This window comes from Metarhizium album (assembly GCF_000804445.1).
Source record: "Metarhizium album ARSEF 1941 chromosome Unknown scaffold_6, whole genome shotgun sequence".
Taxonomy (NCBI): domain Eukaryota; kingdom Fungi; phylum Ascomycota; class Sordariomycetes; order Hypocreales; family Clavicipitaceae; genus Metarhizium; species Metarhizium album.
The window spans coordinates 749,766-767,529 of record NW_024467580.1 but is presented as its reverse complement, the minus strand read 5'-3'; the positions used below and the strand labels follow the sequence as shown (position 1 = coordinate 767,529).

Sequence of the window (17,764 nt, the reverse complement as noted above, 5' to 3'; positions counted from 1 at the left end):
GGGGACGACCAAAATTGTTGTTCCACGTGTCTTTGCGAGGTGGTTGACTGGGCTGAGAAGCGACACTTGCAAAGTCACGCTTGTCAGTTGGCTACGGTGCTCTGTATTCGTACCCCGGAGATGCTCACGTGCCAAGGACTGTGCCTACGTACTCGGGTACCTACCTACCTAGGTAGGTAGGTACCTAAGGTGGGTAGGTACTTGTAGGCAGAGGTGGAAGGTGAAAGGCAACATATGCACACATGACCTGTATAGGTACCTGCCTGCAAGCGTCGTGGGAAAACAAACATCTAGACGCAAGCATCCTTCCCAATTCGACGCCCTTGCTGCGATTGCACGGTATCTGTCGAGCAAAAGGCCAAAAAAAAAAAGAGAGAGAGGAAAAAAAAAAGAGGGTGAGCCCAAGGTCTCTTGTTCACCACCCTGAAGCAAACATCGTGCGTCAATACCCCGACAGTTTTACAATACAAGGCACCAGGCACCAGGCACCAGGCACCGTTCACCTCTTGATTCTTTACCAAAGACGCCTCCTCATCCGTACCTGACCGCATTCGAGCGTCCGAGACAGCCCAGACCGGCAACCATCCATCAGCACCGGCACCAGCCAGGAGGACAAGCTGTTGTTGCTCGTCATCGAGCCGGCTCGCGCATACCAGTTGTCTCTCAAAGGCGTGTCAGATCTCGGCCAAGCAACAAGGCCTGTTCTGCCCGTCCTGTTGCTCGACCTAACTACCTCGACTCGACAAGTCACAACTTGGCCGTTGGCCTTGGCAGGATCCCTGGCGTCGAGCCTGGCCCGCTTCCCACTGCCTGCCTGCCTTCGAGCCAGTTCGGAGCCGCCCACCCCCTGGAGCCTGGAGCCGGCTGCCATCTGCGGGCCCCCTGGTCTCTGGCATCACCATTATTGGCTCCCCCACTGTGCATCTACGTAAGTACGTACGCACGTACTCCGTACTCGTCGCCTCTCGGCCCATCTGGATCCCCATTTTTCACGCCGCCATCCTGTGTTTGTGCGCAGACGAGCGTACCGACCAATCCCGCCCGCCGAATGAGAAGACTTGTCGGCAGCCTTGTTGGCCGCGACAAATTGCAGAAGCTGTCTTCGTAGCGAGAGGGCTTGGGTGGCTGGCTGGCTGCGGAGCGAACAGGCCAGGCCGACACCGATCCCCAATCTGATTGCGAGCCCGGGCAGGCCCCTTTAGATCCTGAGCATTCATCGCCTCCGCGTCTTCAAACAAACAGATCCGCTCCAATTCCCTCGCCTTTGGGCCACCGTCAGTTTCAACCCCGAGTCCGCTAGCTAATCGACTGCACGAGGAATCTCTCGACTCCCTGCGTTGCACCCCGTGCTCGTCAACCGGCGCTGTCCGATCCGACCGATGGGAAGGGACGCTCGGCCCACTGCAGACCGACGTCGTCCCAATATCCAAACTCTGCCTCGCCTTTCCTTTGCTGGGGCCGTCTCCAGCTCTTTCTTTGGTCCCTTCTCCCGAACGCGTCCTCTCCTCGCGCCCCCTTGACGGCCCGCTGTTTCCAAGGGCTTGCGAAGCACATCTTGGTCCTCGAGCCGTCTGCTTCCTGCGTGTCGGCACCGCTTTGATCGATCGGCGCAGCGCCTCGCCCTTTCTCAAACGACAAGCCCCTGGATCCTATATTGACGCCCCGCCATCTACTGGCTGTAGCCGCCCTTGTTTCCGTTTCACCGCGACGGGGAACCACCATCGTGCCTCTCCTATTGGCATGACATCCGGCCTGTGCACCAAGGCCCCAGGAGTTTGGCCAACCCACAAGGAGGCCGCCCTCTGACTGACAGGTTTCTAATTTGTATCCTTTGTTTTTCTAATCTATTCCGGACCGCACATTCCAGGGCCATATTGCTTATCGACCAGTCAAAATGTCCAGCCCGGGTCCTTTCCAGCAAGGTAAGCTGTGCCCAAGCATGTCCACAGACGCCGCATGTACGCTTGTCTGGCCGTGACCCCCTCTCTCCTTGACAAGGGCATAGAGCATGCGTCGTCACGAGTGTTGTGCAATGCCTGCCACGAGCATGCCGCCTCCCGTTTGGCCCGCGCTTTGTCCGCCGATCCCCTTCAGACTTCTCCTTCCTGTTGGGACATTGTCGCGTTTCATCTCGTTTAGTCGGTTGACATATGCATGAACCAGATTCAAAACTAACTTTTTATATCTCTCTGCACAGGACAACTCCCCTCGCCAGGACTGTCCTCCAACAACCCTTTTCGCAACCGGGCCGCGTCGCCCGCCGGCCTTGATGCCCCCTTTGCCTTGACAACCACCACCTCGCCTTTTGCCGACCCCGCACCGATGCAGAGACCTGTATCGCGAAACCCTTTTCTTGACCAGTCTCAGCAGCCACTGAAACCTCCAGCTGCTGTTTCTGACAAATTGGAGCACAAGTCGCTGTCCGCTGAAGACATATTTGTACGTTGACGTGACTCTGCGCAAAGACGCCTTTGCCAGCACACCATGAACCGTCACGCCGAGTCGCGGCGGAACGAGGGGACCAGGACTCAACCGACCTTGAGCTAACTCTATTTTACCCCCAGGGCTCACTCACGCTCGACGACACAATGCCAAACGACAGGCTGCCCCCAGCGCTGACGGCTCAGCGACGCCCATCAGACCAGGTCCCCCCCCTTCGGACTGGGGAGTCTCAACAGCCTAGCGACAAGAATCGACTCGCAAAGCCAGAAGAAGACGCCTCGAGGTCAAGAAAACCAGGACCAGGTCTCCACCCCGGAACATCGCGTTCTCCTCTGAAGAAACCGGTCCGACGTCCACGACGAAACTCTGACTCCTCTGTTATGGACTTCAATGCTCAACCCATTACAGCCGAGGAAATGAAAATAATTGAGGAGCACCGCATGCGAGACCGACAACGCCGTGAAAAGACGGCTCGCGAAACAGAGAGCCGGGACAAGGAGAGTCGCGAAAGTCGCGAGCCTCGTAACAAGGAGCGGGCGGGTAAAGGACGGAGCAAGTCTGGTCGCCCAAGCCGACGGATGGACATCATCGACCAGCTGGATGCAACCAGCATATATGGCACTGGCCGTAAGTTTGACATGATGATTATTCTGCCATCTCCTCTAACCACACGTCGTCTGTCAGTGTTCCACCATGACGGCCCCTTTGATGCCTTGAACCCGCATCGAAATCGGCACACCAGCAGGCGCGCTCCGATGCAAGCCTTTCCCAAGGACTCTCTCAACAATTCACTAGGTGGTGCAGGCCCTCTCAATCGCAACCCGGATCATGCGACCTTCTTGGGTCACGGCACAGACGAAGCCTTCCGCGATTACGCTGGCGGCGTTAAGAACAAGAATGGATACAACTACCCCGGTAGCTCAAGTGCAGAGCCACTCATCTTTGATCCCGTCGCTCGTGGATCCTTGGTCCATGGAGATGAGAGTTATGGTTTAGGTACCTCAACCTTCCTCGAAGGCACGCCTGCCGCACGAAGTGCCATCGTCCGAAGACAGGCAGAACAGCAGCAAGAGATAGCTGATGGCGGTCTGCAACGCAAGAAGTCGTTGGCACAGCGAATTCGTCACATCAACAACAAACCCCGAGATCTGCCTTCTGGACGACTGACAAACCCCGATGGAGTATCGACGAAGCGGTCTCCGGACTCTATTCGCTTTGCTTCCAGTGTAGGCTCCGAACCTAACCCTTTCTTTGCCGAGTTCGCCAAAGGCGAGGAGAGCATCAGTGTTGGGCCCCGCGGCGGAGCCAAGTCCCCCGCCAGCCCGCCGGCATCAGCATTGGAGCGACGAGCCACTACGGACGCGATGACGCAAGGGGAGGACAGTCCTCCTGCCAAGTCAACCGGTCTTCTGGGTCGAATGAAGAGTTTGAAGGGTGGACGAAGGCCTAAGAACACGGACACCAGCTCTCAACCTGCAGGGTCTGGAATGGCGATGTGACGGGACTGAAAGAGGATGGTCGAGAAAAGGGAAGGCATCATCAATGCAAAGGGGCCTTGACGCGATGCGTACGGACACAAGCACGGACATACTAGTTGGAGAATCGGGTAGTGACTCTGACTCGACACGTCGTCTTTCAGTGACGGGGACAGACGGAAATGCGGTGCGCACGTACCGGCAACTAGCGGCAAGCGCGCTCAGGGCGTCCAGGCTGCTGCGAGGGTTTGTCAAGGCCATCAGCTGGCATATGCGATTTCCATTGCGTAAAGGTTGTTGGGGAGTTTGGGAAGACAATAGAAGACTGGCGTACTTGGACCGAGTTTGAGGCGTCTGCGAAGCGTCCATGGCAACCTGTGGCCATCTGCCAGGCTTTGACAGACTTGTATGCACTGTCGGCATCAGTTTTTCATGTTTAGGGGGGGAGGTGGGCTTTGAGACTGAAGGATAGAGCACTTTGATGTGCAAAATACTTGGGCAGATTGCTATGAGTAGACGTTTAATTTTACATTATGCTGAAGGAGCATTATGAGACACGCCCGGGAATTGTTTGTACGCTGCTCAGCGGATCGATGAATACAGTGAAGCTTGCTCAATATTTGGCCACAATTGGCTCTATTCAAGCACCACGATGGAAATTTTGGAGTGTGGACGCCCGGGTTGTTTGCTACTAACAGCTTGCGAGACTGGCCAAGACACGAGACACGAGGCTCGACGCTCATCATGAGGATATCGAAACACTTTTGAACCACGTAGCACGGCAACCAGGCAGGCAGGCAGAGGTATGTCGACAACATAGTTACCATACCGTCTCCGAGAGGGTTGCAAGGCGTGCCGGAAGAAGAAAGAAGAGCAACAACTGACCGTGGGCGTGGAGCCGTTTTTTTTTTTCTGTTGAAACAACACCTACCAAGATGCAATGCGCAAGACTCGAGTAGTTGGTGGTGGTTGTCCAGTTTCCAATGTGCCCTTGCGGCCTGGCCTTGATGTATGTTACCTGATGCATGCACGATGTACTCCGTACCGAGACATGACATGACGTTGCCGTCTTCCCGTCTTGGTGTTGGCGACGTCCCCCATTGGCCGGGTAAGCCATGCCACCATGCACCATGCAGGGGGAGGAAAGAAGGCAGGCAGGCACAAGAAGGAAGGCAGGAAGGAGCTCCACCGCCTGCAACACAACATCATCTTGGCCTCGTCGACGTCGAGAGAACATACATCATACAACATCACCCCTGCGCTGCCCCTGCCCTCGCCCGGCCCGCCGTAATGACATGCGCACCCCGACGAAAGCTCCTGCCACCGGAGCAGCGGCGGCGGACAGGCCAGAGCCGTCGTGGCCGCGCGATCCCTTTCCGCTGGCACCCGTGCCGGCGTCCATCCTCGCCGAACGAGAAGCAGAGCGCAGGAACCACGCCCGCCGGCGGGGATATTTCAAGACGGCGTGTCCCGAAATAGACGACCACGTCCTCCTCGGTGGTCTGGAGACGGGGCACGTCGTGGGCCTGAGCGCGGAAGAGGAGTCCTTTGGAGTCGCTGTACCGTCTTCCCTGCCGCCTCCGTGTTTGCCGCCCCCGTCTCATGTGCTGACGCCGTCGGGATGCAGCTCGGCCTACAGGTCCTCTCCAGGGCGCTGCTGGAGCACCCGCGATCCAGGGCGTTGGTCATCACGCCCAAGCCCGCCGGCGTCATTCTGCGGTCGCTGAGGGACGCCGTCGGCGCCGAGCTGGCCCACGAGGGCGTCGCCCCGGCCGACATGGACCTGCGCCTGAGGACGGCCCTGGACAGCGTCATGCTGTCGTGTGTGTTTGACATGGATGGCCTGTGGGAGGTCCTGGCCGACCTGGAACGGGAAGGGGACAGCCGCCCGCGTCCTCGCCCGTCGTCGCGGCCTGCCTCCCAGGAGGAGGAGGAGGATGCGGCGTCCGAGATTCAAGACAGCGAGGACGAGGGGCTCTGGTCGCCTCCGCCGTCACCGCCGCCGCCGCCGCCGTGTTTCATTCTCCTCACGCACTTCTCGAGTCTCCTCACGTCGCTCTTCACCCAGCGCGCCAGGCCGGCCGCCCACGCCGACTTGTCCCTCCTCTCGTCGCGCCTGCGCCACCTCTCGCGCAGCCTGCCCTCGAGGCCGCTCGTCCTCATCCTTAACTCGACCACTTCGTCGACCGACTCCAACGCGCCGGAGCCGGCCAGGCGTCCGCGCCCTTCCGCGCCTGCCGGCGGAAGACCCCTCGACCCTTCCCTCCGGTCGATATTCAATCCCCCGCCGCTGCACATCCCCGGCTACGTGTCCGCCTCGTCGAGGCGCAACAAGCCCTCGTTTGGGCTGGTCTTTACGCAGTTGCTCGACCTGCACCTGCTGGCCTCTCGGATCCCCAGGACGAGGGGGGACGCAGAGGACGCGCTGGGGGGCGCAGCTCCCGAGGCGACGTTTGTCACCGTGGTGGAAGTGCTGTTGGACGGCATGGGCTTGTGGACCGGGAGCCTGGGCAAGAGGCAGAGCCGGGAGCAGAGATGGGCTGCCGTGCACGTCGACGCCGGGAGGGTCGTCGACGCCTTTGGGAGGCCAGAAGCCTGACGTGGCTGCTGTGACGTGACGGAAATGCCGTCGTTGAGACGTCTGGCTGCCCTGGCGCATGTATCTTGGCCGGCGTTGGTTTCGTCTTGCTCTCTTGCTCTCTTGGTCTTGTATGCAGACCCTATCCGTGCCCGTGCCCGACAACAAGATGCCCACGTTTGCTCGTCACACTGATTCACATTTCAGGCCGACCCTCGTAGCAAATGCCTCCTGGAATTTACGCGCAAATTATATATATATATATATATATATATATATATCTCCTTTCCTATTAGGTCCTCTCCTCTCCTCTCCTCCCCTCGAGACGGAAAAAAAAAAGAGAGACCGCTCAATCGAGATGCCAAGCTTGCCTCGCACGTCTCGAGGTTGCTTAGTTTGCCCTTCCTTCAATGTACAAAACCTACCCAGCAATAAGTCTTCTCCCCTCTCCCCTCCTCGTTCCTCGCTGGCACCTGGCCTCCCTTCTACTCGTCCACCCGGTACGGAGTATAACAAGCCTTCTTGTCTTTGGCCAAAACTTTTAGACAAGGGGGCCAACACTCCGGAAGAGCGTCCACCCTGACCAATAAATAGAGCCATGTCTGTTCTCAAACCGACTGCTCTCTGCTATGTATGCGCGTGTGCGGGGTAATTGAAGACCCCAAAAACATACAATACCTGCACAGTGGCGTAGGTCAAACTTCCACCAATGTCTCGCAGCCCTCGGCGCAGGTGCGCAGCTCCTTGCCCAGCAAGAAGCCGGCCGGAAGAATTGAAAACGCAATCAAATTAAACGATGCAAGACTGCGGGTTCGTTGTCCGTGGTCTCAGCCCAGTTGAAAGAGAGAGAGAGAGAGAAGGAGAGAAAAGAGGCCAACGTGGGCAAGAGGAGATACAGATATGGTATTATTAAAAAGACGGCTCTCCCAAACTGCAAGCGATACAAGAAGACGTTGAATCTCTGTTCTTGCTTCTTCCATCCTTCCTTCCTTCCTTTCTTTCTCTTCAAAAAAGGGGCGGTGATTCTATTCTATGGTCGTCGGTGTCAGGGTACAAGAGTATCGTATCTCGTTTGGAACATCAAGAGCCGCTTGGATGGGTGGTAGAAGGACCGCTCAGGATTTGGGATTTTCTCTCGTTCTTCCAAAAATCAATGGCTTCGACAACGTCCTCTCCCCGCTCGTCTTCGTATGCAAACAGGATCTGGGTGGCATGTTAGCGTGACGACAGGTTCGCAGACTGCTTGGATATACGTGTGTGTGGACTGTCAAACTCACCTCATGAGTACTGCTGTGAAGCATACGAGTGTTCTTATGGGGTACAATGTGCACTGCGCCGTTTTCAATACTGCGCAGTTCGATAAAATTGGGTTCAAACGCAAGAATCCAGGGGTAGCTGAGAGCAAAGCTTTGAGGCGATCCTTCCCAGTCAATCCGCCACTCAGGTCTTGCTCGCCAGCCATTGCGATTGACAAAGAACGAGAATTCGGAATAGTTCAGTAAGAATTCTCCATTGAGACGCTCAATGTGAATCGGCTTGGCACCTTCCTTGCGTGCCACGAAATCGAGAGAAGTATCTGCCTGATCGAGCAGTGATTGCGTTTCCAGGGTCTCGAGAGACACGACCTCGAAGCCTCGCGCACATGCAACACATAGCTTCGACTTGAGAAAGTGTACTGAGGACGACTCTGTGGGAATGTAAAACTCCTTGAATGGTCGAAGTTCGTCATGGCCACCGGCTATGAACTTGCCAAGGCCCTTTTGCTTCTTCCCCTTGGTCATGGCATCATTGGGTTCAAACACCTTGATCGTTGTTGATAGTGCGGATGACTTGACGCAGCAGACGAGATGTCGACCAAGGCAGATGCCCGTCTTGAAGAAGCTGCAGTGGTTCTGAATCTTTTTCGGTCTCTTACTCATGGCGGGTTCGTCGGGGTTGAGCGCAGAAAGTGCGTATGACTGCAACGTTTTATTGGACAACACCAGCAGAAGTTGGTATTCTTCCAAAATATCAATCTGAGTTACGTTGGGCGTTTCCAATAACCTTCTTGGAATCTGGGCCTTGTTCTTGCGGTCTGATAGATAGACACCGTTGTCTGTACCATAAAGAAGCTTACGGCCACCATCTGCAAAACAACACAAAAACAACAACATGGTCAGTCTCGTGTCATGGGGTCGAAGGTTATCGGCAAGGCATTTTTCAACATACCGAATGGCATAACACAGTTGACATGGTTCGTGCCCACAAAAAAATTGCTGGAAATAACAGTCGTGTTGAAAAAGTCGGCACGCGCGCGAAGTCGCTGCTGCGCATTGTCAATAAACTCCAACCACTTCTTCCGGGCTGCCTGGTTTGAAGCGTAGAGGGTCAGCTCGTAGCCTGCCTTGCCTAAATGACGAAATGTAATCGGCCAGCCTTCGGCCTTCCTCGCGTCGGCGTTGTTTGTTCTGATCGACGTAATCAGACTAGACGATGAGCGCTTCATGCCCTGCGCGGGTATCACTTCATCCATTTCCCGAATGGCCAACAGTTCCAAGGGAATAGGACGTCGATAAGCTTTGAGTTCCTCACTCTTGCCATTTTGCTTGATGCGGGCTAAAAGGACAGCGTGGTCGAAAAGGAATGCGGTGATCTCGGCAGGATCAGTGGGTGATTTCTTGAACTGGCTCTTAAACACCATCTCTCGTCCGTCTTCTGTGAGTCGGAGGTCCACTCTCTCCTGGGGCCGGAATTTAAGCTGTTCCTGAAGCCGTCGCAAGTTGAATCTATTCTCCGCCTTTCCGGACTCTGCATTGACTCTGCCCAAAATGTCTCGAATCATGGTCAAAACTTTGGGAATGTCATCCTTGTCAGTATTGCCTTCTTCTGTATATTTCAACACATTCTCCAGTAGCAATGGGTACCGAGCAAGGCGCGTGGTCGGCTTGGTGAGATAACCGTTGAGTTCCAGCTTTCTCGACTCCTTTCGTCGTTCGATTTCGTCTACGAACTTGGCGAAGAATGGGTTGACGGATCGCTCGTTTTCAAAGTCAAACTTCCCTTCCAATTGCTTGGAACCATAGTAAATGAAAGGCTCAAATTGCGGTACGTAGTCAAGGAAGATGTCGCCAATATTATGCACAATGGGGTTCTTTTGCTGCCGGCTTGTGAGGGTCGATGCGAATCGAGAGCTGACGGTGTGAATGCTCGGATGGTCAATGATGTTACTAAAGATGGTCTTGACAACCTTGTCTCGGCGCTGCAACGGAATGGGTGAGGCCTTTGATCGTAGGGGTATAATCCAGAAGTCGCGGAGATACTCAAGATCCTTGACAAAGTCTCTCTCAGTATAGCAAATTTCGGATATGACTTCTTGCCGTTTCTTTTCGCGTTCACCAACCGCATCGGCAACTTCTTTTGGCACGGTATTGATCCAAAGTTTCTGTTCATCGGTTTGGTCCACCTCATCGTCGTTGATCACCGCGGCATGGTCTTTTCGGAGGCCGGAGCTCGCGTTCAGGTTCAGCCTAGAAACCTGCTCTAACCGTCGTGGACACGCAATCGAGTAGCAAAGTTGGTCCCTTGTGCAGGTAGGAGAGTAGCATTCGGTCAGCAGTACAAAGACACCATTGACGGGGGGCTTTTCCTCGGACTCTTCCATCAGGGTTTCTCTAAACTGATACATTTCAGACTGCGAGTCTCGCAGCCTGTGCTCGTATGTTACGTCGTGAAAGAATTTTTGGGCATCCAGGGCACGGCCGAGCAGCAGAGCCAGGTTGCGGTCGGTGGTGCGGATTATATATGATAATACATCCACCGCCTCTGAACCGCTGAAGGCATTCTTGTATGTCAGTTCATTCTTGGTGCGGTCTCCCGTGATGATTTTCCGCCGAAAGCACTCGGCGACTCTTGAGAGTAGCGCAGGATAAACAAGCGGAGGGCGGATCTTGGTGGCGGTGGGTGGTCGATCGCTCTCGACCGACTTGCTTCTGGATGGTCGGCTCACGAGCGTCATACTGTCGGACTCGGAAGGTGTAATATTAGACGTCGAGGTAGACGCCATGGACATGGTTCTGGCGTGGTCGGGATAGCCAACAGATGAGGCCAAGCTAGTGGTTCGTGTCTGAGATCCTGGGACAGTATGATATCCTCCGTCGGGACCATAGCCATTCGACATTGACGCGTCACTGGGCGCCCTTCGATTCGGAATTATGCGGCCGCTCATTGTTTGGTGAGGGTCTCGATCCGCGGGGTGAAAGGAGCCGGTCATTGACATGGAACGGTCGTCGTGATGGCGTTCGGGGACAACCCGGCCCTGTGCGGTGGTTCTGGCGGAGATGTGGTGAGAGTAGGCAGCCTGGCGAAATTGGTTTGCGGGCGACTGTTGGTATGAACTCGGAGGCGGCTGATACATTTGCGGCCGAGGAACAGAGGCCAAGGACTGTGAGCGATAAGGGTCGCTATTCATTGCAGGCCGTGGGGCACCTTGATATCCGCTCTGAGGGCCATATCGCGCGCCCGCAGCCTGAGGTGGCGGACCTCGCGATTCCATGCGAGGGGGAAGAAGGCCGCCAGGGCTCAGATATGGTCGTCTCGGCTGGTATTGCTGAGCATACTGTGACTGTGGTGAGGGCGGCAGATGTCCGCTCGAAGCAGATCTCGATCCCGGATAGTAGCCGCCTCCTATATTGGGGTCACCCGGTGCAGGCCGTCGCTGCATGGGGTCTCGCTCGCCATAGTAGCCCTGCTGCGGCCTCGGCGGCGGTTGGCGTGGCATGCCAGAAGCCGTAGAAGACATGGTCTGCGTTCTCCCCGGGTCCATTGGGGCGGCGGCAGAAGACGACGTCATTGTCTGTGATCGTCCCGGAGGAGGAGCAGCACCGAATATGTTGGAGTAAGCGGCATCCCGTTGATAATTGTTGGCATCGGGGTAACCGCGAGAGGGGTGCGGCCGTTGCTGAGCTCGAGGATCGTAGGGGTGGTACTCGGCCATGATGCTGACTATGCTGATAGGGAGCGCCCCAAAAGAGAGTCTCCGTTAGCAATGGTCGATACACGGTGGACTAGAGGGCGATACGGGGAAGAGGCAGTCCGACTGCCAGCTGGTGCGGCCAGTGAAGCTCACGGGGAGGGTTGGTGCGGCTGGGCCCAAGTTGAAGGAATTGGGTGCAACTCACGGTGCGTGGCCTTGAAAGGCGGCCAGCAAAGGAAAGGAGAGACAAAACCACCAAGCGCAGCTGATGCCCGGGCCGCCAGGGTCAGTCACACGGGATCTCAGTGGACGAGCGAATCAGTCGTGACGACGCCGCCGTCGACGTTGTTGGGCGGAACGCGAGGGCCTCGTGGAATACGTCTCGATGCGCAGAGGAGAGGACTCGAGACACGAGGGCAGTTGTGCCTCCTCGCAGGCTCGAGGCTGAAGCTGTGCTCGCAGACACTGGCCGGGGCGCACAGTTGCAGTATAGGCCGCCGTGGACGCTCGGGAGCAAGGCGAGTAATGCGTTGGGCGAATCCGAAGCGTACCGGGCAGGGGTGGCGTGGTGATGTGAGCAGCAGCAACGGAGAAGAGATTGTCGTCGTTTCGATGTCGTCGACTACCTGAGCTGGCCGGGTGGAAACAGCCGAGTGAGAGGTCCAGTGTCGAGCCAGGCCCGAGGCCGAGGAGCAGGCAGCGCTGGAGAAGCGGCGACGACCGACGACCAGCAGCGATCAAGCCAGAGCAGAGCAGAGCAGGGCAGGGCAGAGCAGAGCAGGGCAGGGCAGAGCAGAGCAGAGCAGAGCAGAGTCAACGAACCGACCAGGCACTGGTCACCTGGGGCTTGGTGACAGCCTACCGCAGAGGGCAGCCAGCCAGTGCCCCAGCGCTGCGGCCAATGGGCTTTTGGGCTTTGGGCTGGTTCCAATGTTGGTTCAATGTGCAGGGCCGTCCGGGACCCGGTTCCTCGTCGTCGCTGGATGGGGACTCTTGTGGACTGCGGACTGCGGGCTGTGGACTGTGGACTGTGGACTCTTGTGGATTGTGGATTGCGAATTCCGGCTTGCGGATGGAATTTGAAAGACCCCGGCAGACCAGACGGTCGTCGGTCAGTCAGGTCGGTCTGGTCTGGTCTGGTGCAAGTCCAGGTCCCTCCCAGCTACTACTAGCGAGCAACTTCCCAGAATCCAACCCAATTCAATCGTCAAGGTCCCTTCTCACCTACGTTGGTACGGACTTGCCGAGTACTCTCTCGTTCGGAGTCGTCTCTCTCGTCCCTTCGATTCCCCTCGGTCCCCTCGTCAATCCCCCTCGTTCCCTTGTCTTAGTGCGGTCCAGCAAGCCCTTTACTCCATACCACTTCTTACGTGTAGTACTTGCAGCCTGCGAACGAACGAACGAACCTGTGCGTGTCTCGGAGAAGCGGGCAGATGAAAGAACGCAAGTTGGCCAATGTGAGCCCGCCAGCGCTCGACATGGGGCGCGGGCCAAGGTACCAGACGTCCAAGGACCAAGAGTCCAAGACAGACCAAGACGGCATCTTCGGGGATACAGTCAACAATAATATCTATTCCAGTGGCCCTACCTGCCCGCTACACGTCGACGGACAGACGAGGGAGACGAATGAATATGGCCCTCGGTGTAATGATACACGCCGCACGCTCCTCTTGCGGTGCTGCCCGACCTCTCATGGCGCCGCCGCCACCACCACGGATAGCACATCGCCGAGCGCCCACTGCTGCTACATGAACATGTCCCAATAAATTCCGAACAGCACGGAAGCTATCGCGTCTACAGATCCTGATCCCACCTTTTTTGACGTCGTCTATTGGCTATTGTGCGTCGTACCTTGCTCTTTGTCCCGGCTTGAGCCAAAGTAAAAGCCCAGGGCTTCTCGTGAGCTTCACAACATCCGTTGCGCATTCTACCCCGGAGCCGCAGTGACGACAAGGTCATCTCAATGGATAGGTCACCTCGACACCCAGACGCCTTCAGTCCCTTTTGGCGAGCCACAGGTCAAACCCTACAGTTTCGTTGCATCTTTGTTCTTCGCCAAAGGGGGTGGAATTGTAAGCGGAACCGAGCGCATGCCGCAACCAACACCGTCGAAACCTATGACCGGGCGGCGCAGGTTACACGTCAACTTTACGGGGCACAAGTCCAAATGCTATCAGATAGAGTCTTGATGCCAGAATGTACCACAAGCTCATCCACATCACACCACTGACTCCTCAACGCTGGGTGCAATTGCCACCCCAGCCAAGCTCAGGCGATCTCTTTTCATCTTGGTCTGTCCGCAGGAATTGGCTGCGTCACGGCAGGGGCGAGTAGTGAGCACCCTGTGGTGCACGAAGTAGCGGCTACGTAATGCATTAATGCATTCGTTCCGAGTAAAGAACCCAACCAGTCCCAAGCACAACCTGCTTCGTTCGACGCTCAAGTCAACTTTGATACTATGTGTCGCGCTGGCTTGTCCCGAACTCAAACCGCGTTCCTTTGCATCGCGAATCTGGTCCGGCCTTGAATGGGTCATTCGAATTAAAGAAATCCTCGTCCCCTAAATGAATCACTAGAAAGCTTTGCAAGCCACAAATAACTCACAACGTCAAAATACGACAGTCCTGAGTCCTGACGAAGGAAGGCCCTGCTCCGGAGTCCGGACATTCATGTGAATTTACCCACTGCCAAGCGAAACAAGTCACGTGAACAGTCACGTTCCGCTGTATCGCTCATTGGCTTGCCAGCTCCTGAGAGCTGCCTGGCCAAGACTCAAGAGGAACGTGCAACTTGCTTGCCATGGTTTCATACGGGCTTCAAAGCCACGCAGAGCTCCTTCACGAACCTCCAAACAACTAGCCGCTCGTCCAACGCTCGAGGCCCCATTTCCGTCCCGCCCATCATGGAGTCTGAGCTCGCTCCCAAGTTCGCCCCTTTCATTGGGATGGTAAGTCTTCGACCCGCCCGCCGCTGGATGCGACAGGCACCATCGGCGACCCTTCTGCTCACAAGATTCGGGATGCTAATGCGCCAATGCAGGCTGGCATCGCAGCCGCCATGGTCTTCGGATGTAAGAACGTCGCGATCCGAACGTCCCTTTTGATCGCTACTTGACCTCTAACGCGGGACATGTACAGCTGCTGGCGCCGCTTACGGCACGGCAAAGTCTGGCATTGGCATTGCCGGTGTTGGAACGTTTCGCCCAGATCTCATAATGAAGGTTCGTGTCCCTGTCCCTCCCCGCTGGCTTGTAGTTTCCTCCCGACGGTATCGCGCGGAAGCATACTAAACACGCTCGACAGTGTCTGATCCCCGTCGTCATGTCCGGCATTATCGCCGTCTACTCGCTCGTCATATCGGTCCTCATCGCCCAGGACCTCGCGCCTCCCTCTGCAAACGGGCAGTACGCCCTGTTCTCGTACGTGGCCGCCTCCGAAAGCCCTCAGTGGTCAAGAATCAAGAGTTGACATCTAATCTCTTTCAGCGGCTTTATGCACCTTGCTTGCGGTCTGGCGGTCGGCATGACCGGCCTGGCTGCCGGCTATTGTATCGGGATTGTTGGCGACAAGGGCGTCCGCGCCTACATGGAGCAGTCGAGAATCTTTGTCGGCATGGTTCTTATTCTGATCTTTGGAGAGGTCCTGGGTCTTTACGGGTGAGTTGCTTGAGATGGAGTGGGCAAGTCGCGCTGAACTAACTGGTGTCGCAACAGCCTGATTGTCGCTCTCTTGCTGAACTCACGAAGCAAGGGCTGATTGAACTGCGATCTCTTCACCTTGATACAGTCGGAACAAGTCACATCATTTCTAGTGTATACGATGCACCAACTAGAGCTACCGGACGTGAGCGAAAGCCGTTGAGGGACAGCCGGGGGAAATGTCTTATTAGCTGCATGGGGCATGGCGTTTATTGGAACGTGTATGTATTTTGTCATCGCAGATAGATCAGGCACACGTTAGCTGGTTCAGTAGCGTCATGAAATGCTACATCTATTTTCCTTGTATAAAGCATGATGATGGCGCAGCATCGTTTCCCAGAAATCATGTCGTGGTACGGATGTTCGTCTTGAAGATCACCTTTGTCACAAGCACCAGTAATACGGTAGACAGCGTAAGAGAAGTTGAATTCACCAAGGCACAAGTGCCAGTTGCCCTCCATCCAATGTTCGTGTGAGTGAGGAAATCTCTTCACTCTGAATTCAGCCAAGAAAAAAAAAGGAAAAAATAAATATAAAGTAAAAAAAATAAAAAACAAATAAAAAAAATCATACCGATCTACATGAAAACGCCGCCAGATGCATCATGGAATCGTCAAAATATGCCAGGATACCAGGAGTGGACCATACCCCAACCAGCGGAGAGTTTCAGAGGAAGAGCGAACGTACGACGATCAAACATCAAGCGCCTGTGCCAATAGCTTCACATTCTAAGTCGGCAGCAGCCGACCGCCAATACGGCGGAGCAGTCTCTTGCGTTGGGTGTGTTCGACCTCGCGGCGGAAACGGGCCCAGGTCCTTTCGCGCTCGTCCCAGCTTCTCATTTGTGCTGCAGCACCAGGTTGTCAGCGGCGGCATCATCTTGGCAAGACTAGGCCGGCAAGTAGACGTGATACTGACCGAGAAGCCAATCCCACTGCCTGTCCTCCCGGACAAGGATATCGTCACCAGATTCACGGGCCAGCCTTTCACGACGAGCCTGTGCCGCTGCGACCTCGCCAACGAGGTACGGATCCTCCAAGGGCCGCACGTCTGCAGCGGTGTCCGTCTCGTTGTCCAGGGCTCTGTCATTGGCGTTCTGGTGCCTCGCGGGCTCTGCCGGTGCCGCGTATCGACCGGACGTGATTCGGCGCTCAGCTACGTTTCGGTAGTGACGAGCCGCCGGGCCGTTGTTGGCGGACCACGTCGGGGGGTGGAAGTTCTGCATGGACATGGCGCCTTGGGGTGCCACGGGGGGGAGAGGAGGCAGGCCCACGGTCTGCCGGCGGGTCGATGAAGTTCCATGACGGCCAGGCGCAAATAAGGGGGGAGAAGCACTCGATGGCAATGGAGCTGCCCTCGGGGCCGGCGGGCTGTAGGGCGGGATGGTTTCGTTGTGATTGTACGGGAGGGTGTGATAGGATGGCGTGTCCGAGACTATTTGACGAATGGTTAAGACTTGCGAGTCGAAAGCCTGTGAATCTGTCTGGAGAGCTCCTTACCATAGGAAGGGGCAGCCGAACGGATAGAGGCGGTCTCGAAATCCTCGACGCTGTAGCGCGGAGTTGTAGTCGGTCCCGTCATGACGAAGAGACGGGGTGGAGAGTTCGGGTACGAGTCTGGCTACTGCCAACCAATGTCCAGACAAGACAACACAGTTGATCGATCAAACACCAAGAGGCGTGCTGTTGGCGAAGAAATGAGGTTCACACAAAGTTGCCAGCCAGTGACGAGACGATTCCACGGGCAGAGATGGTTTCGAGCTTTCGCGATGAAGCCAGGCAGAATCAAAAGGTGCCTCGCTTGCACGCCTATCAGGCGCACCGCACGTGAGGAGTATGTTCAAGCACCGTCTACGGCTCTTGGAAAAAAAAGAAAAAGGGCTGGAGAATCTAGGGAGAGCCCCAGACGAGATGCCCGCTCGAAGCCAGATCCCGTCACGTAGTCGTCAGGTCCGGAATAAGCAAGGACGTGGATACCTGTTAGGCTACGAGGAGAGGATGAGGGGGGAAACACGAAATGACATCACCCGCAGGCCCGGCAGGCCTGGCAGCGCGGGAGGCTCACGGCGTCTTTTCATTCTTATTAGTATACCAGCAGCTAGGCCCGGAAATGTGGCCAGACTCGAAATAAGCAAACAACCAAGACTTGACGCAGGCCAGATTGAATGCTCTCGGGCCTATCAGCTGTCGCTGGCGGCCGGCTGGACCAAGGATCAGCTTCGCGGTGGCCCCTAACCAAACAATTGGCTTGAAGACGGTTGAGAGCGCGTTGATGGAAGGCGTTGACTGGCTGGCTGCAGGTCATCGACGGACCTGCTCCGTCAGCGGGGTACTTATCGCTATCGTAGCCAGACCAAAGCCACATTTGTGGGGGACAGCCGCCGGAGAGGGGTGTGCCAAGGCCGCCAGCACGTTGGAGGCCCAGACTAAAGAGGCCGTCTGGGTAAGCTTTGCCACATGCGCCCATTGATGCATCAGTAAGAATTATTGACGCCTTTCGACGCCCTTTAGCGAGGTACCGACTCTCGAGGCGCTAAAAATGGACCAACCGCTGCCGCGAGTGAGGTTGGCGTCTTGGCGGTTTTGTTTTGTTTGATCGTCCATCGTCCTAAAAGTGGCGGG

At 56.1% G+C, this 17,764-nt stretch overlaps 5 protein-coding genes across 5 annotated transcripts; 3 read left to right on the top strand and 2 right to left on the bottom strand.

Annotated features, from left to right (window-relative positions):
* Nucleotides 1-1,894: 1,894 nt before the first annotated feature.
* MAM_03342 (Pal1 cell morphology protein) lies at nucleotides 1,895-3,941 on the top strand (the record flags this gene model as incomplete). The annotated part of the gene is made up of 4 exons (XM_040822141.1): nucleotides 1,895-1,922; nucleotides 2,198-2,439; nucleotides 2,565-3,069; nucleotides 3,127-3,941. 4 exons carry the CDS (start codon nucleotides 1,895-1,897, stop codon nucleotides 3,939-3,941), a joined length of 1,590 nt encoding a protein of 529 aa, XP_040679946.1.
* Nucleotides 3,942-5,212: 1,271 nt separating this feature from the next.
* MAM_03341 (uncharacterized protein) lies at nucleotides 5,213-6,516 on the top strand (the record flags this gene model as incomplete). Its single annotated transcript, XM_040822140.1, has 2 exons — nucleotides 5,213-5,476; nucleotides 5,545-6,516. The coding sequence occupies 2 exons, from the start codon at nucleotides 5,213-5,215 to the stop codon at nucleotides 6,514-6,516; spliced, it is 1,236 nt and encodes a 411-aa protein (XP_040679945.1).
* A 1,059-nt stretch (nucleotides 6,517-7,575) lies between these two features.
* On the bottom strand, nucleotides 7,576-11,467 carry MAM_03340 (Citron-like protein; the record flags this gene model as incomplete). Its single annotated transcript, XM_040822139.1, has 3 exons — nucleotides 7,576-7,698; nucleotides 7,773-8,620; nucleotides 8,704-11,467. The coding sequence occupies 3 exons, from the start codon at nucleotides 11,465-11,467 to the stop codon at nucleotides 7,576-7,578; spliced, it is 3,735 nt and encodes a 1,244-aa protein (XP_040679944.1).
* A 2,881-nt stretch (nucleotides 11,468-14,348) lies between these two features.
* On the top strand, nucleotides 14,349-15,201 carry MAM_03339 (vacuolar ATP synthase 16 kDa proteolipid subunit 2; the record flags this gene model as incomplete). Its single annotated transcript, XM_040822138.1, has 6 exons — nucleotides 14,349-14,393; nucleotides 14,486-14,516; nucleotides 14,584-14,666; nucleotides 14,749-14,864; nucleotides 14,931-15,101; nucleotides 15,159-15,201. The coding sequence occupies 6 exons, from the start codon at nucleotides 14,349-14,351 to the stop codon at nucleotides 15,199-15,201; spliced, it is 489 nt and encodes a 162-aa protein (XP_040679943.1).
* A 670-nt stretch (nucleotides 15,202-15,871) lies between these two features.
* MAM_03338 (uncharacterized protein) lies at nucleotides 15,872-16,724 on the bottom strand (the record flags this gene model as incomplete). The annotated part of the gene is made up of 3 exons (XM_040822137.1): nucleotides 15,872-15,990; nucleotides 16,062-16,577; nucleotides 16,643-16,724. The coding sequence occupies 3 exons, from the start codon at nucleotides 16,722-16,724 to the stop codon at nucleotides 15,872-15,874; spliced, it is 717 nt and encodes a 238-aa protein (XP_040679942.1).
* Between the last annotated feature and the right edge of the window lie 1,040 nt (nucleotides 16,725-17,764).